Genomic DNA, 23,831 nt, shown 5'->3' on the forward strand with positions numbered 1-23,831 from the left:
TGCATCACACCCGAAGCCTGTGAGCAATTAAAAGGAGATTTTTAAAGTGCAGCAGGAAAGTCCCTTGTGCAGCGGCTGCTTCCTTGACGCACTTGTCAGTTTCTGACACGGTTTCTCATTAGAAGCCATTTAACACACTCGGCTGCCTTTCGTCTTGTGAGCAGCCACGTGATTCGGGATTAACCCCTGCCCCCCCCCCCCCCCCCCTGCCGCTGACCTTACACCCCACTGAGCCCAAACGAGTTTGTTACGGTTGGGTTTTGACCGGAAGGACCCCGGTGACCCATCAGCTGACCCAGTCATCCGCCCTATTAACCCTCACATGGCCGCCTCCGTGTCTGAGTGGTCCACAAAGATCTTTGTTTCAGGGGTGATTTCACTGTTTTTTTCTTTATCGACTTACCTTAGCAACACAATTATTAGTAATATATTTTCAACATGTGCGTGCATTTTAAGAATCATTATATCTGCAGACCGGGTACGTAAATCCTATCATTAAATCCTGTTTACGAGGAGGGCAGAATGTTGTGTAAAACACTCCCGTGTACATTCATCACGCGGGAGGGACCCACAATAAAGAAGATTAGAGAAGTAGATAATGTCCAAATCCAAAAGGATGTCCTCTGTATCATCACGTAAGTCAGAAAGAATAGAAAGTTAATAGATTCAGTCTTTGTACCATAAAAAAAGTAGATGACAGGCACATATTGTTTATTTGATTCTACACTAGCAGCACAAGGGAGACCATACTGTTGAAGCACGTACATTTCTCTCATTGTAGTAGTGCGTGTGTTCTGTTCTGTGGTTCCATGCTTTTAGTTCCATCTTATTTGACCGACATTAGTTCTAAAGCGTACTGGGCTGCGGCAGTCTACTGCGGTTATTTATAGAACAGGATCTATGCTGCGTCTTGCCAACCGTGTTTCGGTTCGTCCGATTCTGCCGTAACGTGGAAGAAGCAACCGGGCAGAAGGGGATGTTAAAAGTCACATCACTCTGACAATGACTAGGACTGACGTCAATGCTGAAGGTCTCTGAGTGAAGTGTCAACACCCCCAGAGGATGACGCTGGGCTCGCTTGTACTGCATCCAGCAGCGCGGGATTGCCCTGCTCCTCAAGCTGGTGGAAACATCATGTCTTTCATTCAGCAGGCTTGTTGGCTTTGAGTGGGCCGGCGGCTCGTCAGGCGGCTTGTGGCGTGACTCTGACGTTTTCTGTTGCTGTTTTAACCACACCGCATCCTGTTTCTCTCATGGCAGTGCGGTTTTAATAATGAAAACTGTACTTCCGTCATTTCCATTAAACCGGCGTGATGCAAAGTCTTAAGTCTTTACTGGAAGTGCCCACATTTGTAAACAGTGCGGATGGAAAAGAGGGCCGATGTCGTCAAACAGAGGCACGTGAGCCCCGAATGGGGAAGCGACCTTTTCGTGTTTATTCTCCAGCAGACAGACTTGTGAGATGCTAAAACTGCTTGTTAGAAGTTCTGCGTGGTTCTGTTAGGAATAAGAAAGGACCACTAGGTGAACTCGGCCTCGCTCCTCCTGCCCCTCTTTGTCTGAGCGGTTTGTGGCTCGCGTTGAGGACGCGTGGTCGAGAGGCACGAATGAATGAAACACAAATGGGTTCCCTGTGGCGGGCGATGGTTTTGGAAGGAGGTTCAGACGACACACAACTCCAGCGGCATGTGGCGGTGGAGTGGGAGCGTGAAAGAATGCACCGCGTGAACTCGCCGACCCCTCAAAGTGCTCGCTGCGTGTCACGCCGCTGCCATTTGTGCATGTTGGGTATGTAGGTTAAGTGCGGTGAAGACGTAGATCCGTCCATGTGTCACCTCGTTTGGGGCCGCAAACATTCCAGAAGCTTTGAGACCAAAGATGAATCCCTGTCACGAGAGCAAGCCGTAAAGGGGGAGGCGGGTGTCACCGTGACGACGGGTTCCATGTCAGCGCTGCTTCTCCTGGATCCTCTGATGCAGGATGGAAATCTGAATCCAGTGCAAACTACTCAATAGAGATGTAATCAGGGATGTTGTTTTTGCTTTGCTGCTTCATTATACATAAAAAACAGGATGTTCTATACTGTGAACAAAACCAACAGCTCGGTTCTTGCATCAGCCTTAAATTCAGACTTACTTCAAAGCGGATGAACGTCTACACTTCCAACCCGGATCACCAGACATTTCAAAATAAAATGAATAAACCTCAATACAAGCTCAAGCTTCAGGTTCCCTGATGTCAGCATACTCCTCGTGTGTGTGTGTGTGTGTGAGTGACTTTGGTAATATGGAAAGTCCAATCCATTGTGCACCATTGAGAGTTTGATCCGGCTCTGTGTACCAGGACCACAACCTGGACTGGTTTCCACGGATGCGGGCCATGTCGCTGGTCAGCAGCGACGCGGACGGCGAGCAGAATGAGATCAGAAACCTGCAGGAGAAGCTGGAGTCCACCATGAAACTGGTGTCCAACCTATCGGGCCAGCTGACGGAGCTCAAGGAACAGGTGGGTCCAACTGAGAGGAGCCTTTGTGTTTGTTTGGAGCGCTTCGCCCTTTAGATGCAGAGCTTAATGCTGATGAGTCATCGCCTCACTAGGGTGGGTTTACCAGATAAAGCCTTTCTGGTCCATAAGATCAAATACTACAAATACTACTATTCCTTCAGTAGGAAAAACATTTAATGCTTCTCAGTTGGGTTCAAATCTGCCGACATTGTTTTCAAATGAGGATCGAATTGCGCAATCACTGCAGTCCACCCTTTCTAGTAAACTGTTTACCCTTGAAATGAGAACTATCTGCGAGGAAGTGAATGTTACCGAGACATTTTGACCCAGACGGGGGAAATGATTATTGTGTTCCCGCATCAAACGCAACATGTGCGCCCTTTTTCTGACTTCTTTAATGAAGCAGCCGTTCAGAAAGGTGTCTGTTCATGGAAACCAGGATCCAGTCACAGCAGAGCGTTCTCGGTGAGATTATAACAGTCCGACGTTTGAAAAGAGAAGCCCGTCGTTCTGCTCCCAGAGCTCAGGTCCACTGGCTGTGTCTGAATGGATCACTCATCACATGACCACTTCTACCATTGTTGTGTTTCAGTGTTGTTTAAATGAAGTCAATTTCTAGCAGAAAGGCTGTAAAGGTTACCCTCCGTGTTATGACTCATGGGCTCTGCTTGATCTCTCAAATATCTCCCGACTGAGTTTCAGTATTAGTCGTTTGTGTCGTGCCGCGTTCGTCAGAGGGACGACGTGGACGACGAGGCCGGCCCGATCATCGGCACATTCCGGTTCCGAGTTCAGTGTTGCTTTCTGGATGGGGACCGTTATGAGGACGAGGACCGCAGAGGTACAGCGGGAATGACTTCATTGTTTTTGTCCTCTTCAGATGACCGAACAGAGGAAGCAGAAGCAGCGCATCGGCCTGCTGGCCCACCCCCAGCACATGAACGTCAACCCCCAGCAGCCTGCATGAGGTGTGTGAGTGTGTGTGTGTGTGTGTGGGAGGTCACTGTAACATAAGTAGTCTTAAGGCCATGTGTAGCTGTGTCTGTGGACAGGAACACTCCACCCCCCCCCCCATCGCTTCAGGCCCATTTGGAACTGGTGCCAAAATGTTTTCTACGTGAAAGATGATTGGCCTTCACTGGTTGAACTTGAAACACGATAAAGGTGACTGAACAGGAGGGATTCATTAATTTTCTATTTCCGTTTCTGGCATAACGAGCAGTATTAAATGTCTTATTTTTCTATGTGCAATATATTGACTTAAATATGCAACCCCATTGGTGTGCACATTTAAATTCCATCAGTTAAGTCTTATTTAAAAGTTTGGGCAATTTTTTCTGTTGGTATCTAAATAGCAATTAGTGGGTTGTCTGATATAATATAGAAACAATATTTGATAAGTTGTCATTTTACTTTTTTTTTTATAACTTAATAGAGATAGTATATTGTGTGAGGGCGATGTATACAGACAGCTTAGTGCTGGATTCTTATTGGTTTGGGTTTCCGGGTGTTTTACGGTTTGAGCGTGTCATTTATTCGGCATCACTTGTGCTATTACCATTTGCTCAGGAGTTTGCTATTGTAAAAAACGTCATTAGCATAATTTCTTCTTTTGCAGCAACATGTCCCATTGTGCCTGTTTCTTTGTTTCTAGTCACCAGTTTGCTCTTTGTGCAGTCACTAACGTCCAGCTTCCAAATGCGTTAGTGGGTTTTCATGATCCTGTTTTTACGTTTTTGGACTATGTTTACATACCATTGCTTCTGTATAGAAAAATGAGATGGAGAGAACCAACTTTTACTGACGAACGTTAAGATGGACTAAAAATCTAAGCACTGTCAATTTGTATATTAAAGTAGAATTATTTATTAAAATTGATGTAATTATCCTTTACTTCATGTTGTCTGTTTATTGCTTTGTGTTTGAGGTTATTTCATAGAAAGCGTATTGCATTTCATTATCTTCTACGGTCCATTATGTAAAATCAGTGACATTTTAGTCCTTATAAACCATGTGTTCTGAGAGCCGTACGGTGCTTCCCACATCACAACTGAGACTAGACCGTGTCCTGAGTTAATCTTTTGGCTTTCGGAGAATCTACATCTCAACTGGAAACCTGTGTGAATGAAAGCAGCAGACGACAGCAGAACAAGTGGAACGTGTGTACGCAGGTGGGTTTAGAATAGCATGGATCCTCACTAACTAGATGTATTCTAAAGCCCTTAAAGCTAGAGTGGAGGACCTGTTTGGTCATTTAGGACCTCACATCTGCCCGTAATAAACATATTGTCCATCAGTGACTCATTTGATCGAGAGCAAAGGATCGCTGATTTACACTTTACACCCAGACATTTATCATTTAGTATCTATTGACTTCACAATATTTAAGTGGGCCATGTTAGAGCGAGGTGACTATGCTGTTTTACTTTTATATCTCTGCTTTTAAGAGAAAACACTGCGCTTTTCATACTTTAGATATTTTGCATGTAAAATCATATTTAAATACATTGCAACGATTGAACGGGCCAAAAGTGTATCAAGACAGCTCCACCTCTATCAATGTGATTTTCATCAGTAAAATATATCTATATAGATATATTGAAAATAAATAATATTTGATATTTTACTGATGAAAATTCAACTTCTTTTTGATGAACAACCGGGTAGAAATACAAATCCTTTAATGATGCCTCGGTGTGTCCAGCTGTTCTCGGGGTTCCGATCTCTGGCTCCGTTGTTTTGGAGCCGCTTCTATCTTTAGAGCCCGGCAGCTGCGGGACGCCGCGGGGAGGGGGCAGGGGGCAGGGGGGAGCCGGGAGAGAGCCGGGGGAGCCGGGAGCGGGAGCCGAGCGACCAATCGGGAACCCTCGGCTGTCGGCGCGCCTGACGTCACTCTCCATGAGGAGCGTAACGTGACAGAGCCGCGGGTGGCGGAGGCAGGTTTAATGAAAGCATCCCGCTGCAGGTGCACGTGTCACAGCGAGTGGGACATTACACGGTGTCCTTCCTGAGCGCGTGACCTGCCGAAAATATGACTGTGGAAATGATTGCCTTGTTGGACATTTATTTCAAGACATCACGTTAAATATAAATATTCGTTTCATTTATATATGCATGCATACTTTATAATGTGACTCTTTCACATACATCATAATGACTTTACATTTCTACTCAGGGACATTTACATTTCATACTACTCCGACTAAATTATATATAAACACCCCCTTTTTAAAATTCTTGAAAAAAAAAAAACCAAACCTACAGGATGTTTGTTTTAAAAGATTTTCCAGAAGGTTTTTAGATGCCGACATGTGCTGGAGCTGAGTATTTGGCTTTTAGCTTTCTGTCTGTTTTTAGAGATTCTGGTTATTATATATAAAAAAAAATTTTTTTATAGCCGACCAAATAATTTTATATTCTGGGATTTTGATCCCGTTGGTATTTATTGTTCTTCTTAGTTAGGTCGAACGACTTCACTGTGACCTCATCGCACCTTTCCGTACGTCGTGAGGTGAGCTGTTTGGAACAAACACACCTGTCTCACAGGTACGTCATACGTCACCGCGTGTACAATGTAACAGAATTAGCGGATTGATATCCCCTCGCGTCTTAAGCGTGACGAGGGACCGGCGCCCTATTTTCTCTCCGTGTAAACACGGCGCGTGGCGGGACACGGGACTCGACCCCGGTGGAGGAGTACTACACAGACGGGTTGTACTCCAGCAGCAGGGCGGGGGGAGGAGGGGGGAGGGCGAGGAGTTGAAAGCGCCGTAAAACACGTGAGGCTCATGTGACGGTGTCTGTGTCTCCAGCGCAGAGACGTGCCTGCAGTCACAGGGTTTATTTAACACGTAGTCAAAGCGCCGCCGCGCAGCCCTCTCACGCACTCCCGACCTCCGGCTCACCGCGGGACCTCCCGGACCTCCCGCACCTCCGGAGATCTACGTTATTCCCTCCGATCCGTCGGACCGGAGCTCCTTGTGCCACAGCAGCGTTTTGAGCGCCTTCCTTCGGGTGGAAACGGCTGAGCGACATGGAGAGGATTACCAGCGCGCAGCCGCCCCCCTCCCTGGAAGGGTAACGGCTCTAACCTCTTCTTCTCTCCCATCATGTAGCCCACTCAGCCTTTGATTCTCCCTCTCTTCTGTCTCCAAAGGGTGGATTTCTCCATGTATGTGTACAAGCCCCGGAGGGGCATGAAGCGCGGCGGGGATGACAGCAAGGTAAACCCCACTCCAAATGCTCTAATGTTGCGGCTGTCGTCAGCCGCCCGGGTCTCACTGAGCCCGTTTCACACCCTTCTTCCAGGAGACCTACAAGTTGCCCCACCGGCTGATCGAGAAGAAACGGCGCGACCGGATCAACGAATGCATTGCGCAGCTCAAGGATTTGTTGCCAGAACACCTGAAGCTCACCGTGAGTCTCCTTGTGCGCTCTCAAAGAATACAAAGTTTGGGATTGAACCATGAAAACGCCTTTATTTTTGTCCTCCTATTACTATTACAAAGTACAAATCGACCAACATTTTTAATTTGAAGTTGCCGAGACATTGGTCTTTTTTCTCTGGAGCTCGGATTGTCCGCCTGCTTGTCCTCTCTTCAGCTGCAGAATGTGTTACGTAAGAAAGATCAACATGCTTATCGAAGGTCTTCCTGTTTTAGACGCTGGGGCATTTGGAGAAGGCCGTGGTGCTGGAGCTCACTCTGAAGCACGTCAAAGCCCTCGGTGGCATCCTGGAGCAGCAGCAGCAGAAGATCATGGCGCTGCAGAACGACCTGCAGACCGGTGAGTTCCTCTCTGTGTGTGTGTGTGTGTGTGTGTGTGTGTGTGTGTGTGTGTGTGTGTGACATCAGCTACCGCCGCCGCGGGCCTCCATCGGAGGAAGTACGTGCTGTAAGGAGTCCTTTTCTAACCCTGTGGTTCCCATCGATCAGGTGATCACGGCGGCGGCGGAGGCGAGGGGATGTTCCGCTCCGGCTTTCACTTGTGTGCGAAAGAGGTCCTCCACTACCTGACCAGCCAAGAGAGCAGCAGGGACCTGACCCCCTCCCACGTCATCAGCCACATCCAAAAGGTCACGGCGGACGTCCTGCGTGATCAGGCCGTCCCTCAGGCGGCGGACGGCCTGAGCCAGCAGCCCGCCGGAGAGCCCCAGAGGGTGTACGAGGGCTCGGCCAAGAACTGCGTCCCCGTTATCCAAAGGACTTGCCCTCACGCGGCCTGCGAGCAGAGCGGCAGCGACACCGACACCGACAGCGGCTACGGCGGCGAGCACGAAAAGCGCGAAGCCAAGGCTCAGTGGTCAGAGAGCCAAGCCAGGGAGGGCGAGCGCATGTGCGTCGCGGCACCTGGCGCCATCAAGCAGGAGGGCGACGAGCCGCGGGCCAAGAAGTCCAAGTGCGACCCCTCAGAGGACGAGACTCTCGCCGGCCGCGTGGCGGAAGGAACGGGCGGCTACGTGAGCTTCTCCCCCAACCAGCCCCCCTTCTGCCTCCCCTTCTACCTCATCCCGCCTGCGGCTGCAGCCGCCTACCTGCCCATGCTGGACAAACGCTGGTACCAAGGGGGCATGCCCGCCATGTACCCGGAAACGAGCAGGACGCCGGAGGCGTCTCTGAGGGCGGGCTCGCCGGCGTCCTGCTACCAACGCCCTGTGGGCGCCGCCGCTCTGCACAACCTGGAGGCCAAAGACTGAGCGGAAGGCCTCCATGTTGGCAAGGTCGCCCTCTGGATGGAGTCCCTTCAAACCTCAGCCGCTGATTGGCCCGTCAGAAGGCGAGGTGTCACCGCCGTCTCAGCATCCCGCACACTGAAACCGGACTTTAAGGGGTTGACCCGGCTCTGAAGCACTGTGATGGGTTCAAAGATGGCGGCGCCACTCAGTGCTGAATGTCAGAGGTAAACAACGAATGTAAGGCGCCCCCCCCACCCCCAAAAAAAACAAAAATGATTTGGACCGACTTCCTTTGCACACACACCACCCTCCAATGAATGTAAAGGTTGAACAAAATGCTGCTTGAATGACCTTTGACCTGCTGTGGATCTGCTTTGGCCTCTAGCTGCAGCGAACCACCGTTTAGAATGTTACCAAAAAGCAAAGCAGCAGACAAGTCGGTGGAGACGCTTCCGCCCTCGAGCGGCGAGCGGCGTTCCCGGCGCTCTGAGAATTCAGGGTGTTGTCCCCGAGGTGTGCCACTCCCGTCTATTTTTAAAAGTGAAGTGAAAGATTTCATTTGTGACTCATGACTATTTGTGCATCTACACGGGGATCCTGTGAAGTAACGTCTTGTAAATGGTTCTTCTTTTTGCTCCTGCTCCTCGTTCATCTCTATTTTTGATACGTGTATCGCCATCGCGACCCGATGAAGGCCGAGGCGCTCGCTTCAACCAGATTAGCATCTCGCCCACAAATTCCCAGTCAAGTTAAGGCCTGATTTTAGCTCCTTCATGTTGCCTTCGCACACACACACCCACGCACACAGACACACAACCACGGCAGGTGTTTCATGTATTTTTGCTTTATATGTTGTGTCTGGGGCAAAAAAAGAGTGAATGTAAAGTTCAAAGAAAATTAATAGTTTTGTATAAAGACAGGTACTTGGGATTTTTTTTTTATATGTAACAATGTTTGTACATATTTTGTATATAAAGTATTATTGATATATATTAATAAAGCTTCTTTTTCCTCCCCCTGTGGATCTTGGGTCTCTGTATGTGTCTTGTTGCACGTGTTGCACCCAGACAACCTGACAGCTCCTCATAACAACACACACTTACATAAGCCTTACATAAGCGGGCTGTGAATCAATATGAACTATTCACATTCTAAAGCATTTCTAAGAAGTGAACACTTGATACGACGCATTCAATCACGTCACAGTCTGAACTCTGGGTATTAGTTTGCTTTCAACAATCTCTATTGTTGATGTCTAAACTTGTGCACATGGGACTCTTGTATTTTGTACAGTTTGTGTACCGAAGGGAAGCCACTGAAACGATACTGAAAGGAGGAGCTTGTCACCACGAAGATGGAAATAGTGTTTGAGGTTGTGGGAGAAAGGACTTACTTTCATTTAAGGATATGGAATACCAGCGCCCCCTCCTCCCCCCCCCCCCCCCCACACACACACACACACTACCTTCATACCTTCTTCCCTTTTCTTGGAATCTCAACAGGAGGAGTGTTGAAAGTCCTCACGAGTGCAGTGCCAGCGCCTCCTTGTGGAATCATTGCGTCAAACCCTTTTCACGTAAAATGATGGAGGAAAAAAAAAAGCTAGGATCATCTTGAACACCAGTAGGCAGCGTGTTATTTTCTCCTTTGTAAAGTTTTCAAAGGAAAGCCATGTGAAAGGGGAGCACATGAACCCATCTCTGTCCTCCCACCTTCTCACACTTTATTGATTTATTTTACTTGGCCAGCACACAACTCCCCTCCATATATTTTCATATTATAATATGTTTGCAGCTTCCTCCTGCTTCCTCCAAGTGACCAAATAAATTGGGTTTGGTTTGCTATCTTTTCTTGAAATGTTTTTCACAACACAATCGGAATTAGGAGCAAACGCATTTTTAAAAATTCTTCTCCGTTTTCTTCTTTTCTGTCATTTTCCATTGGTTCCCAATCCCATCTAAAAACACATCTGATTGGAAGGCAATAGATGATTGAGCCGAGGCACAATGGGGCCTGAGGCTGGAAGTAAAAATAAGATCAAGATGAGATTGAAGCCCGGCTTCCAAGAACCACAGAGAGAAACGACCTTGTTATCAGGACGCAGCCTGAGGAACATCTGTGATAAAAGTCTGTGGAGCCTCAGTGTGGGGGGGTCCCTAGTAGATGTGCCGCAGACAGTGTCAGCTCGTTTTAATTCCAATAACTGCTGTTTCATTCATGAGAAACCACGTGAGACTGGTTCATTTCACCCATTTACACATAGGACTACTGTGTTATCCTTAATGTGCAGCGTATGCTTCTCAGGGTTAGTCGATGGAGTCAACATTTATTAAAGGTCTGCAAGTTGTATTTCAACTTTATGTACTGTTGTTCTTTCTAAATGTATTGATAAAAAAAAAAACTGCAAACCTAAAAACATTAGAGCCGACCAGCAACGCCACATGCTGGCAGAAGGAGATGGTTGGATTTCTATTTAATGCTGGTAAAGATAAAGCTAATTGTAGTAATTTATTTATTTGGTAGGTACGTTTATATGAAAGCATAATATTGTGTACTGATATTCTAGTACTTGTGGAGTAATATGGGTTGGTAGAATTATAATGTTTAAATACCTTTACATAATCAACGCAGTCATTTCCTCCCACTAAATAGTGTGATATTAGTCATATGTACACATCTACAATTAAGGAACAATATCATCGGAGTAATGCAACATAATTCATTTGATAGTAAGCCACGTGCTCTTTGGAATATTGAAACATTTGTGAAAGCTAAATTAAATGACGTAGACGTTAATTTAAAGTTCTACTTACATAATTATTAATAACAAAGATGCAATACACGAACTCGGATAGGGATTATCATCTGAACCATTTGTCTTAATATATGTAACAATTGGGCGTAATCACGGTTATTATCACAATGAAGCCAAAATCCATTGTTTAATAACCTGTTTATTAACCAGCTCTTATTGTGAAAAAACTCCGATCGGAAGTCCCAGCGTTGTTCTTTAATCCCACACCACCCGCTGCCACCATGCTGCTGCTCGGGCTCGTGCTCGTGCTGTCGGGCCGCGCGCAGCTCGCCCCCCCCGAGGTGACCATCAGCCTGGACGAGGAGCCCGTGGTGCGCTGGGACCCGCTGCTCGAAGCCTTCGAGCCGGACTTCCTGCGTAGAGCCGCCGCGCAGGTTATCGAGTAAGTTCCAAAAGTTCCGTGTCGTCTCTGAACCGAGAAGTTCGACAGGTCATTTCCTCAAATGAAGGAAGTACCCTCTGTATCAAACGTGTGTGTCGTTATTCTGGTGGAAACTATTAGCAGTACACAGGTCCTGAAGATAGATAGTTACATGAGTACATACTGAGTACTGTGTACATGAGTACATACTGTGTATGTACTGCTATTGGCAGTAAACAAGTCCTGAAGATAGATAGTCACATGAGTACATATTTCTTTAGTAGCAGCTGGGGCGAAGGGGGTGCATGGAGTAGTGTAATGCGCTGGGAGCCGTAAGGTTGGTGGTTTGAATCCCTGCTGCTCCATGTGCCATGTTCAAGAGTCCCTGAGCAAGACACCTGACCCCTAATTGCTGCCCAGGCAAAATGTAACGCATGGGTTATAATGCAATGGGTAAAAGCATCAGCTAAATGACCAGTGATGTACTGAGAGTTACATGCAAGTTCAGAAGAACATCTCCACCAGTGACAGAGGGGAAAGAGGACCACGTGGGCAGCCCCTCTGCCACGCCCCCTCATCGCACTGCTCAGGTCCTGCAGATGTTAACTTCTGGGAGAATTAAACATACATTTGACTGATTCTGTTGCTGAGTTACCAAAGTACATATTTGACCAAACTGATTTTCAGAAAACATAATATGTCCGATGTAAATATTATATAAAGATAGACATAATCTATCCTAAACTGAATTCATCCATCGGACAAACACAGGTAGAGAGAAGAGGGGTGATCCCCCCCAGTGCATTCCATTTCAAACCACAGGCGGACCTTGGAATGTGTTACGCTTTGTATTAAAATATCGTGTCATCACTCCAGGCGCCGCCTCTCGGTCCTCAGCCCCGCCTTGAGTCCAGGAAGTACAATGAGTCTGCATTTGGCCATTAGTAATTAGTTCTTTAGTTCGTTTAACAATTTTTTGGATCTTATATTTTATATTCATGGGTTAGTACTGGCAAGTGGATTTCTCTCTTTTTCTCCTAAAACGATACATGATTGCAGGTTAAATATGAACAAACTATATTTTCCCGCGCCACGGCCATCACATGTCGAGACCGGGGATTAGGATTGGGCCGTTTGACCACCATGTGAAATTAGCCTGAGGACTTGATGGTGAGAGTCAGCTTCCTGTTTCTGTGTCATGTGACATCAGCCGCTGAGGGCCTTGAGTCTATTGATTCCAATGTGAGTTCAGAGTGTATTTGACATTATTCCAAATCCCCTCAATGGCCGTACTATCATGTGAGTGCTCTTTAGGAGCCGTGCCCGATTGTAGCTTGTGTTTTAGACTTGACACTTTTGAAAGTGACACGTTAATAACTTCAGATAATGATTCTGGGTTTTCTTTGTCATTAACACATCATGGCTTCCTTGAATAAACAGTGGACTAGCTTCTTGTGTGCATCTTCCAGTTCTAACACACGTGTTTTATTTGTTCTTGTCAGTACTACAGTTCCAAAATGGCTACACGAGGCTATCATTCCTTTGGCGCTGGACCTTGAAAGGTACATTCCTCAGCCATACGCGGGGGAAATCCGCGGCTTGGCCTCACACCTTGGAAACCCTTCAGATGTCATCCTTCTCAACTTTGCCTATGAAATATCTGCGTATGTATGATTCAAAACCTAATTACAACATTAGATGTCATACGTGTGTGTGCTAGATCCAGCATGCAGGCCTTCACACGCTTGCAAACACACGTTGTGCATTCCTAGATTTTGCACCAGCATCGTAGCTCAGGACAACGCAGGGCACGTGTACCACGGCAGGAACCTGGATTATCCACATCCTGTTCTGAGGAACCTCACCATGGACGTAATATTTCTCAAGAATGGAAAGGTACGGTGCACACGCAGAGCCCAAACTAACTGTTGTAGCTGCTGAATGCATTTTATAATGAGCTTTATTTGATGGACCCGATTAGGAGGCATACCGTGGAACGTCGTTTGCTGGATACATCGGCCTGTGGACGGGACAGAGTCCTAACAAGTTCACCATCTCAGGAGACCAAAGAGGTAGTAGCTCACTTCCTTTCAGCCATCACGTTTGTCCAGATAACAACTCGATTTGATTGTTTGTGATCACCAGGAACGGACCGCTGGTGGAACTGGTGGAAGAATGTGGTGTCTGCTTTCATTTTACGGAGATCCCCAGTCAGCTGGCTGGTGAGGGAGGTGAGTACAGAATTTGAAGGAAATTAAACTGAAGGAAGGCTGTGGTTGAAACCAGTAACTTATCACAATATAGTAACTTATTGTCACCATTTTGTTGTATGTATGCTGAGTACACCCTCAGTACACGTTGTGCTCAAAGTCTCCCAGAAGGCTTTGAGGGAAATAGTGGTTGACGAAGGACACGACCTTCCTTCATTACACTAGAAGGAAAAAAGCAGACAGAGAAAGCAGCGCAATTGAGACAAATTAATTTAACAGATTTGTGGAAAATACACTTATTTCCACTTTACTTTTTCTGGATTTACCTTTCACAATAAAAGCCCTAGACATACAGAAAATGTGAAATTACATTTAAAATGTGATGTTTTAAGGGACACAAATAGTGTCCAAATGGTGTTGAACTTTATTTTACCAACGTGTATTGCTCACTCAGGAAAGTGTGTTTGACTGGGACCTTGTGGACCTTTTGTCTTTAAGTCGTACTAAATGATGCCACGGTGCAGCAAATAAAACGCCTCTAAACCAGCCACAGTATTGAAAATACACTTTTCTTCACCACTTTGCAGACACTGGAGGAAGCGAAGGACTTTCAGGAGGCCGTGATGCGTCTCTCCAAGACGCCCATCATCACCGGGGTGTACTACATTGTGGCTGGGGCGCGGGCGGGGGAAGGGGTCGTCATCACCAGAAACCGAGCAGACACGGCTGATATCTGGGCACTGGAGCCTGTGAGTGGAGGGTAGGACCAAACAAAAGATCTGAGACGGGTCTGTTCCATTAAAGCGCTTCTTTGAGGTGGGATTGCAAAACCAGAGCATAAAATGTGTGCCTTCCTGTCTCAGGTGGTATCGAGTGGAGACAAACTTTGACCACTGGCTCCCGCCTCCAGCCAGGGATCACCGGCGGTGAGTCATCTCACGCCATGAATGCTTCCACGATATCGTTGCAGTCGCTCACTATCCTCTCGCTCTGAATTAATTTTGTAGAGACGCAGCCAACAAAGCACTGAACGCTACTGGCCAAGATCACATCAGTATGGAGACACTTTATCAGGCATGAACTAACAAATCAATACTTGAGGGCACCAAAGTACACACCCTACTGAGAAATATACTGAGAAATATTGCGTACAGCATATTTGAACTCTAATTTTGTTTCATAGGTTCTGTCGCTGTATCCGGTGTGTAATGGGTGAGCACAACTCTATTCCTCCATAAGGCTACACTTCCTGTTTCACGGTCTGCTGATGTGTTGGTGTTTTTGTGTGTGTGTTCCTTGGAAGCCTTTGTTTGATCACAGCTTCAGCACCTAGCAGGTCGGATAGAGAGAACAGCTCAGTGGCTGTGAAAACATCAACGGGTTTATATTTAGGGCAAAGGAATGATTATTATATGTCTATTTTCTGTATAGTTATATTGTAATCGTTTCTATGTTGATGATTCCCAGAAGAACCGTTTACACAACAATAATGAGTGCAGCGACCCCCGAGAAGTACAACACAGTGGTTAGGCCCCAGGTAACTGCATCTTTCAGAACTAGATCTTCAATGCATGTGTCGTATAATGTTCATAATAAGCAAAAAAGGGCCGATGTCTCACTGAAAATGAGGCCTTTTCTCCCTCATCTCTTCCAGGGCTGCCCACCGATCTGACGGGAAGTGAACGGTTGAGACTGCAAAGGTTCTGACTGTTGGGTTATTAGATTTAATGACCAACGAGTAGAAGGGAGTCGGACTCCGTGTGCGTGTGTCAGTGCTTTTAGGCTGCTAATGAAGATGGCTGTTAAGATCTTTGTCACCTTAGGTAAACACAATTGAAATGTAAAGCTTAATAAAAATTGTGCTTGATTGGTACCATCTGAAGTCAGAAGAAGTGTCGAGCAACACAGAATTTCTAATTGACACTGAAAAACAGCACGAGTTGGAAGAAACAAGATCGGAGAGGCCCATCTGGAACGTCTGTTTATTACTTACTCGCAATGTTTAGTTATCTGCTTGAGCAGGCCGATGGCCATATTAACTCGGTTTGATCATTGATGAGGTTAAACAAGAGGTGTTATCCCAAATAAGGAGCTCATGAGTTAGGTAACATGTCACTGCTTTTCATGCACTAATGTGTTTCAAAAAAGTCAGTTACAACAGCTTAATTATTTCCCTAAATCAAGCTTGCAGCACAATGAAATTCTGATGTGCTAAAAACAAAAACAAATTTGGGCAGTATCGTGATGGCAAAGACTGCTGAACTTTTTTGTGGTGATGACAAATGTGTTGTTAAAGTACCTCTGAGAACTTCTTTTGGCCTTTTTTTTGTAAACCAAATAACCATTAATAATAAGAGTGAGAATAATACTAATGGAAACAGTATAACTGACACTGGAGAAATTTGTTTTTAGCCCATTCACTTTCATTGAAATACATTTTACTTCAATTAAGCCTTCAATAGAAAACTTTTAATACTGCGGCATTAGTAAATATATTATGAATAATTAGTGACATTAAACATTGGAACGGTCACCTTTGGATTAATTGTCCAATGGATTTATAAACCTTCCCAATCAATTATCTCAAAAGAATCCGACCCGCTTCTGGGTGGACTGGTTCGGCCCACGTGTGTGTTGTCAGGACGTTGATGCCCAGGCTTCTGATCCAGCGGCTGAATGACGCAGCAGAACCCGGAAGGTCAGTAACACTTCTTCCTCAAAAAGTGAAGCAATCGAATGTCGAGTTCCGCCTTCTTTGCGCGCGGGCTCCCGCTAGGCGCGCGCTCCCTTTTGCTCACGCGTGGGATTAGCAACACTTGTCAGCTGATCACATGACATGACAAAGCAGCTAGCTACTTCCGGTGTAGACCGCCGCTAGCCACACAGCTCGCGTACGGACCACCTCTTCGTCCAAGATGCTGGCCCTCATCAACAGGCTTCTGGACTGGTTCAGGACCATCTTCTGGAAGGAGGAGATGGAGCTCACGCTGGTGGGGCTGCAGTACTCCGGAAAAACCACATTCGTCAATGTGATTGCAGTAAGTAGTCCGTGTGGGCCGAAGCTGACGTCACTAATAACCGGGAACGCTTCTTTTCGTGAGCTTCTAGAAGTATTCGCTGCAACATTCGTGTTGTTGTTCCAAATACTCCAGGTGGTGGGGAGGGAGGGTTAGAAGGGGGTAGGGGGGGGGTGACTGGGTTGTTGTGACGGGGTTGTTGTGACTGCGCGTTGTCACGTGAACGCGAGATGTCGTTGTCGGGACAACTGAGCGAGGACAAATAAAAGCGGACGAGGCCCGGGGCCGCAGGAGCTATGAGACTCCATGAAATCTACCGTTAGCATGACGTATGCCGAGGTTACATGAGGTTATCATGTTGTGTACATACGTCATAGCTTCCTTTGTTTTCACGTTTACCTTATGCCACGTTGTCTCAAAGCTAGCAATGTAAATACCGATTTTTCCTCTTTGCTTGACCAGCTTGGCTTGTTTATCCCTCTGCTGGGTCAAAGGGTCACATCCATAGGCTATTGCTGTTCACGTGTATCTAGGTGACAGACACCTCGGCCACAGGAGGTCTAGCAGCCCCCCCCCCCCCCTCTGGTCAGGTCAGGTGATCAGGGTAGAAAGAAAACTGCCCTCTCTTTTCACTTTGTGTACGAGTCCTGTATTTTTGACCATTAACGTGATGCCACTGTGGGGATAAAGGCCTCTGTGGCACGTTAGGCCGCTGGAATGTTAAGTTACACGGAGCTGGCTGCTTGCAGAGAATGTAGCTGCACAAATGGTAGGAATGAAATGGCATGAAGGTGGAAAGGGACTAATTGGATGTTTGTGAATATTTGTATCCGTTTTAACACGCTGCCTTTTGTCCCCTGCAGTCTGGCCAGTTCAGTGAAGACATGATTCCCACGGTCGGTTTCAACATGCGGAAGGTCACTAAAGGAAATGTGACAATAAAGGTAGGCGAATGAGCAAAGACGTCCAGCTGGATGCTTTCACTTCTCTTCTTCCTACCTTACTGTCTGCATTGGTTTATAAAGGGACAAAGCGTAGAAGTTGTTGAGGCTGTTTTTGATTGGGGACTTTCTCTCCTCAGATATGGGACATCGGGGGACAGCCTCGCTTCAGAAGCATGTGGGAGCGCTACTGTAGAGGAGTCAATGCCATTGTGTAAGTTTGTGGACATCACCACGTACACATTTGCTATTTCACTGAGATCTTGACATTGCATACGCTAATGCTTATTCAATATGTTTTCATTTGTCGTATTTTTTCATAGAATTGTGTCATTGCATCATTTTATTTCCATTTTGACTCTGTAAGTACTTTTTTTCTCGCACCTTTGCAGTTACATGGTGGATGCGGCGGACCGAGAGAAGATCGAAGCTTCCAGAAATGAACTGCACAACCTTTTAGACAAACCACAGCTACAAGGAATTCCAGTAAGAGGACAATTGTGGTCTCATAATTTCAGAAAGTCTAGTGACTCTGCTCATTAAACTCATTAGTAACTGATGGGTCACAGTGACGCAGGCTGGATGAAACACTAAGTGCTCATTTGAGCCCATGCCGGGCTTCTCTTTCAATTTTCAATATCTGAGCTGACGGGCTAATTGATTTGATGGGGTTTGACTTGCTGGATCAATTCTTGCTGTGACCTGACGCCGCACACAGTTTATTTTCTTCTCACAATGAAGATCTGGTTTCGGGGGAAGCGCTTGTTTGAGAGAAATCCTTTAAAGTGTCTGATCACACGGTGGGACCATGCCCTTCCCTCTTCTTCTTTCTCCTCTCTCAACATTTCAGGTTCTAGTACTGGGCAACAAACGAGACCTACCCAACGCACTTGATGAGAAGCAGCTCATTGAAAAAATGTGAGGCTCTTTTTTCTTTCTTTTTTAATCTTGGACAAACTTCAAGACTACCTTGGATGTAAATCATCCTGTTGTCATGACGACTGCATGATTAATCAGCGTCCGGAGTATGTTGTATGATGAAGTTCTGATATAAGGCATTTCCAATCCATTAAATTAAACTCAGCATGACCATAACTGAATCCAAAATACTTGAATAATTGATATCATCATGAAAAGCCGTTCCCAGAAGAATGGAGGCTGTTGGGAGCAGGTTATTAATGGCCATAGAGCTGGAAAGAGACCACAGACTTCTGGCCATAAAGTGAAGTTGAATCCTTGAGGGGGACAGCGCGGTTCTCACAATAAAACTGGACCCAAATGGCATCGTTGGGATTTTGGGACTTTAGGATACATTTTGGATCATTCATTGCATATTTACTTAATCAGTACACCCTAAAATTAACCCAGTAAACGGCCTACAATGCTGCATTTCACTGCCTGCAAGTGTGGTAGAGCACAGCGATGTGCTAAGCTTCCACTGCACTATTTCCTCAAACATCAACATTATGCCTTAAAGTTGCTTTAAACATTAAACTAATGTCTTCTTAGCGGTTTCATATTTCCTGTTCTTGTTTTGTAGGAATCTGTCTGGGATTCAGGACCGAGAGATCTGCTGCTACTCTGTCTCCTGCAAAGAGAAAGACAATATAGGCAAGGAGTTGATCATGTTGGAGATGATGTTCTTCCATCCAACCGCATACATATATCAAAATGTTATGTGCTACGTGGCCCCCTGCGCTCACTAAAACATGTGACCTCCCCTCCGCCTGCAGATATCACGCTGCAGTGGCTCATCCAGCATTCAAAGTCACGGAGAAGCTGAAAACCACGCCGTCTAATGGCCACGGGACCTCGACAGCCATCTTATTCCAGCTCTCTGCTCACTACTGTCACCACCTGCACCACCCAGTACACTACCATAGACGCCCCCTGTACAGCACTACCGCCAGCACGACTACCCGGATTCTCCTACAGTTGGTTCAGTACTTTGCTGAATGGTCGATGTTCATACCCATCATGCCTTATCGCTGGTCATTATCAACACGACCCCTTCTCCTTTGTAACGACACCAGAATCTAAAGATGTTACAGTGTGCCGTCTCCGGGCTACAGGAGGGACCTCTCCATTGCACACGCGATGTTGTGTTGCTCCTGAACATTTGGGAAGGGTTGCGATTGTAGTTTTTAACAGTTATTTGCCAAATGACGACGCTTGTATTGATACGGGATCTTTGCAATGTAGCCGGCCTTTCATTGCGCTCGGCAAGTATCAGTTGTATGAAGTGACTTAAGTCAACGTTTACACAGAACGTAAAGACAAAGAGAAGGTAAGACTCACATCCTAAAAGGGGCCAATGGAGTTTAAAGTGCCTTCGTCGAAGGAATTGCTCTAATCAGACGGTTATTACCTAAAGCCACTTTAACCCGATATCATGAAGAAACACACGTCCCCCGTTGATCAACCTCACCTTACGGCGTCTGAGATGAGAGCGTACTGTGCTTCCACTAGAGAATGACCAGGAATGAATTAGTGATTGAAGCAAGCTGAATGACTTAATGTTACATGTGTTTTTCTTGCTCGGTGTCCCCCCCTGCAGCCGGTGCCACTTTCTTGTAGCTCCAAACTCTTCTCAGGTGGTTGATGAATGTCTCAAAAGGCATCTGTTAGCCGCTCCCTGTGGAGGTTGGGTTGGAGAACAGAAGACAATCCGCCGGATGCTTAATGTCTGACATGCCGAGCCAGTCTGCACCCTGATGTGTTTTTGTAGAAGTCTCCGCAGCACTCAAGACGCCATTTATCGACGTAATCTCGTGTCGGCCACAAGACGTATTCCTCATGCTGACGCTGTAAATGAATCTGCCCTTTGCTTGGCCAGTTTATCTTGATCATTTCTCTTTTTTATGTGTGAGCTTTGCTGATAATGCATCCATTGCTCTCAGTAGAGCTACATGGCTTCTGCATTTCACTGTCATTTCCTCTACAAGTCGCCCACACACACACACCCCCACAAGTTCTTGATTTTAAGGATCCTAAATGGCGATCGTTGGTGACTGTGGGTCATTTGGGGGAAAGCTTTTGTTACCTGTGCAATAATATAATATAGCCCATTTGCATGTGCAGAACTTGATTGCAGACTTTGTAAATAAGATTTAGCCTTTTTATTCCAACAAATGCCTCTGTAGATGTCATGCATTTTCTGTTTCTCCTCCTGTAATTGCTAATAAATTTGGTTTTATTTTTAAGGTGTTCAGGTGTGGCATCTCGTGGTTAATGTAGGTGTTTGCCACTAGGTGGAAGCAGAGGACCGTGGAGGGAAGCCTCTGCAGGAACACTGCAGTTTAACCCAATGTCCTCCTTTAGGTCTTCACAGACCTTTCCTCCCTTTTTTTTGTAGGACGATGTTTTGTTGCATGCCTGGCAAATGTCAGCGTAAACCTATTTGTTGTGGCACTAAGTGTACATGAGTGATCACAGCTGAATAGTCGCAGCACAACGTATGGTGAAAGGAGGTGCTCATCTAGCAGCCTAAATGCACCAACACGTCCCTCCACTCCTTCCTGCCTCTGTGGGTCTGTTCTATCCATTAAGCAGCTATTGTTACTTACGCATCCCATAATGGATGATTAACACCTCCTCAGTGTTTCTTGGGAGAGAAAAATGCACAGAAATCCAACACGTTGAGAGTGAAATGTGTGTCACAAACTGGGGGCAATAAAGCGAGCCGTGTTCTCCCAGCCGGAGCTCGCACGGCGCCGTTGGAGGGAGGAGGCCGGGGCCGTTGAAGCAAGCACCCTTAATTAATCTGACCCCTTTTTAATGAACAGCAGCCCCCATTCTTTGTATACGAGTGCAGCAGTGGGAATGTGTGGACAGATCTAGGTGTTATCCGACAGATTCCATGGATCACTTGAGGTGTGTGTGTGTGTGTGTGTGTGTGTGTGTGTGTGTGTGTGTGTGTGTGTGTGTGTGTGTGCGGTTTACATTTGCAACGAGCGCCAGGGATTAAGTGGTGGTTACAAACCTGCCACGAGGATTTATGGAAGGAGGTCATGGAGAAGACCTGAAGGCGTGACACGCTATTAATGTAGTTTCACTCCATTACATACCAAAGGGCTCATTAGGTAATCCACAATGTTCTGCACCTACCACCTGTCTCAACTGCTATTTCTCAAGTGTCCAAACACACGTCGGCCAGTCCTGTGAAGGACCGTTCAAAACCAAACTAAAATTGGAATTATGGAATATTTGTCCAAATATTTATTTTCTCCCACACAGCTTTCACTCTATTTAATTGCAACAACCAATGGCCTGATAAAACCTATTTAAAACATTTTCATTATCAAGATGTATTTCAATTTCCAACAGCTTAGATTTAATATTTAATTGGCATCAATTCTTCCTGTGTGATGCACATGAACCGCTTCCTTACGCTGATTCCCAACAAGCAGCCTCATAACCCTTTTGCAAAGATATGCCACTTGTTATCTGTGTTAGTCACAGTGAGAACATGTTTATAGTCTGTACAAACATTCTAAAACATGTTGTTCATGTTCTCATCTGGGTTTATCCCGCATTTAGGGATCCTTCTCAAGGCCGTGGCATCCCCCCCCCACCCGCCTCTGCCCTCTTATTCCCTGTCATTATAAACCCTTTTATATCTTCCAGACAGGCGTGTGAGGGTGTTCAGTCCATTTCCAGCTATTACACAGCGTTTACAGGGCACCAACAGAGCATCTCACTAAACCCATCAAGCTACAACCATCTGGTTCTCAAGGTGAAGATCATTTATTGCTGATTTACAGCACCTGTACCAGAGGAGTTCTGACGCTGCTTGACTCGGTGGAGTCTAGAATGAAGCATGTATGAAAACAGTCATTGGTTTTTAAGACATGATTTCAATGAGACCAATCAGTTGTGTTGCCATTGTTTGCCAGGAGGTAAATACGTTGCTCCAAAGTCCTTAAACTACACTTTGGGGATTCAAAGAAGCATCTGCAAGCACTTCATCCGGGTCCCAGTGCGGACCTCATTTTGGCACCAACAACCACGTGTGGAAGGTCACATGATTCATACAAAGCTGTGTGGCACACGTCACCATCCCTTACTGCTCGGCACCCTGTAAAAAACACATGGTGACATGCACACACACCCTGAAAAAAGACTCCGTGGACCATTTAGTGTGTTTGACTCAATGGGATTTTCAGTTCAGCTGATTTTATTGATTTCCCATCGCATTCTGATGGCAATTTATTTACATTTGTTGCCTTCTAAAACCGAGTAATACTAGCATTGCATTGTGGGACCTTGTTGATTATAATGGCACTATATACACAGCCTGAAATCATTCATCATCCTTTATCACACCCAAATGATACAGTAGATCCCAACTTCATTGCGTTGGCTGTGAGAACGTGGTGAAAATATCTGTCAAATGTTTTCGTGCTTTGCTTATTACATGCAAAAACTTTAGACTTTAATAATAGAAGATGAGGAAAATTATGTTTATCTAGTTGTTTTGATCATTAAAATGCAAAAGAAAAAATACTCAAACTTGTTTTATAGTGAGGACACTGAAGTTTTCAATATGTATTGCTTCAGTCGAGTGGCTGTGAGTCATAATAAAAAACACAGTTTGAGTGTCAAACGAGAAAGTTATGTTTTATTTGACGTAAACCACGACTTTCTCTTCTTTTTTTGTGATTGTGGGAGTGCAGAAAACTCCAAAAGCAATAAATCCATTTCCACTCAGTGCGAGTAATCTTTCAGGTCCGGCGTCCTCTCCTGTGAGCGCGTTGATGCTCTCACCTCCCTGCCTCCGCTCTGACACGCTCCCCTCCTCACATTCCATTAAAAACCACAACTCCAGCTCCTGCGGCTCTGATCAAACAGGCCCGGTAATGCATTTCTCCTGCGTTGTGATTTTTTTTTCTTTTTTCTCCTATGTACCTCATATTTACATATAGATTGAGTATTTATCATTCTGCATTTTAAGGCAGATTCACTGTAATCCACTTTATTAAACCATGTTGGATTTATGTATATTTAATGAAAAGTTGATGTAGGGAGTGTAATTCTTTGAACAAGAGAGAATACTCGGAATGTGGCTTGAATAGTAATGTGGCCGCTGTGAGCAGCTGAACTTTCAAATCTTCAATTGTTGGTTTGGTCAGTTTCGTTTTAATGGTGTAGCGACCTTTGCACCTTTTGCTCTCCGTTGATGCCTTGTTGCAACAACATGTGAATAATCAGTATGAATCCTCAGTTTGAAGTGACATAGGTCATCATCCCCGATGTGGCCCCACACCGTCCTTCTTCCACACTCCATAGAAATTACTGGTGAAAAATGA

The 23,831-nt window shown here is 45.8% G+C and overlaps 4 protein-coding genes across 11 annotated transcripts in view; all 4 read left to right on the forward strand.

Moving 5' to 3' along the window:
- Positions 1-4,332, forward strand: part of itpr1b (inositol 1,4,5-trisphosphate receptor, type 1b) — a 57,077-nt gene extending 52,745 nt beyond the window's left edge. For all 8 annotated transcript variants that reach the window (XM_037489890.2, XM_062563830.1, XM_037489894.2 and 5 more), the window contains 2 exons: positions 2,344-2,505; positions 3,386-4,332. In XM_037489890.2, coding sequence (XP_037345787.2) covers positions 2,344-2,505; positions 3,386-3,472 — 249 coding nt within the window. In that variant the 3' untranslated portion in view covers positions 3,473-4,332. The remainder of the gene's footprint in view (positions 1-2,343; positions 2,506-3,385) is intronic.
- A 1,586-nt stretch (positions 4,333-5,918) lies between these two features.
- bhlhe40 (basic helix-loop-helix family, member e40) lies at positions 5,919-9,201 on the forward strand. The gene is made up of 5 exons (XM_037490304.2): positions 5,919-6,582; positions 6,662-6,728; positions 6,814-6,921; positions 7,167-7,290; positions 7,440-9,201. The coding sequence occupies exons 1-5, from the start codon at positions 6,539-6,541 to the stop codon at positions 8,198-8,200; spliced, it is 1,104 nt and encodes a 367-aa protein (XP_037346201.2). The 5' UTR covers positions 5,919-6,538; the 3' UTR covers positions 8,201-9,201.
- Positions 9,202-10,185: 984 nt separating this feature from the next.
- LOC119229679 (N-acylethanolamine-hydrolyzing acid amidase-like) lies at positions 10,186-15,438 on the forward strand. The gene is made up of 12 exons (XM_062563920.1): positions 10,186-10,204; positions 11,145-11,376; positions 12,858-13,019; positions 13,128-13,251; positions 13,337-13,427; positions 13,501-13,586; positions 14,153-14,325; positions 14,429-14,491; positions 14,573-14,639; positions 14,749-14,777; positions 15,033-15,102; positions 15,220-15,438. The coding sequence occupies exons 1-12, from the start codon at positions 10,186-10,188 to the stop codon at positions 15,235-15,237; spliced, it is 1,134 nt and encodes a 377-aa protein (XP_062419904.1). The 3' UTR covers positions 15,238-15,438.
- A 953-nt stretch (positions 15,439-16,391) lies between these two features.
- arl8bb (ADP-ribosylation factor-like 8Bb) lies at positions 16,392-20,730 on the forward strand. Its single transcript, XM_037490306.2, has 7 exons — positions 16,392-16,603; positions 17,446-17,526; positions 17,664-17,737; positions 17,916-18,009; positions 18,374-18,441; positions 19,064-19,134; positions 19,257-20,730. Exons 1-7 carry the CDS (start codon positions 16,481-16,483, stop codon positions 19,304-19,306), a joined length of 561 nt encoding a protein of 186 aa, XP_037346203.1. The 5' UTR covers positions 16,392-16,480; the 3' UTR covers positions 19,307-20,730.
- The last annotated feature ends 3,101 nt before the right edge of the window (positions 20,731-23,831 follow it).

This window comes from Pungitius pungitius, chromosome 8 (genome assembly GCF_949316345.1).
Source record: "Pungitius pungitius chromosome 8, fPunPun2.1, whole genome shotgun sequence".
Taxonomy (NCBI): Eukaryota; Metazoa; Chordata; class Actinopteri; order Perciformes; family Gasterosteidae; genus Pungitius; species Pungitius pungitius.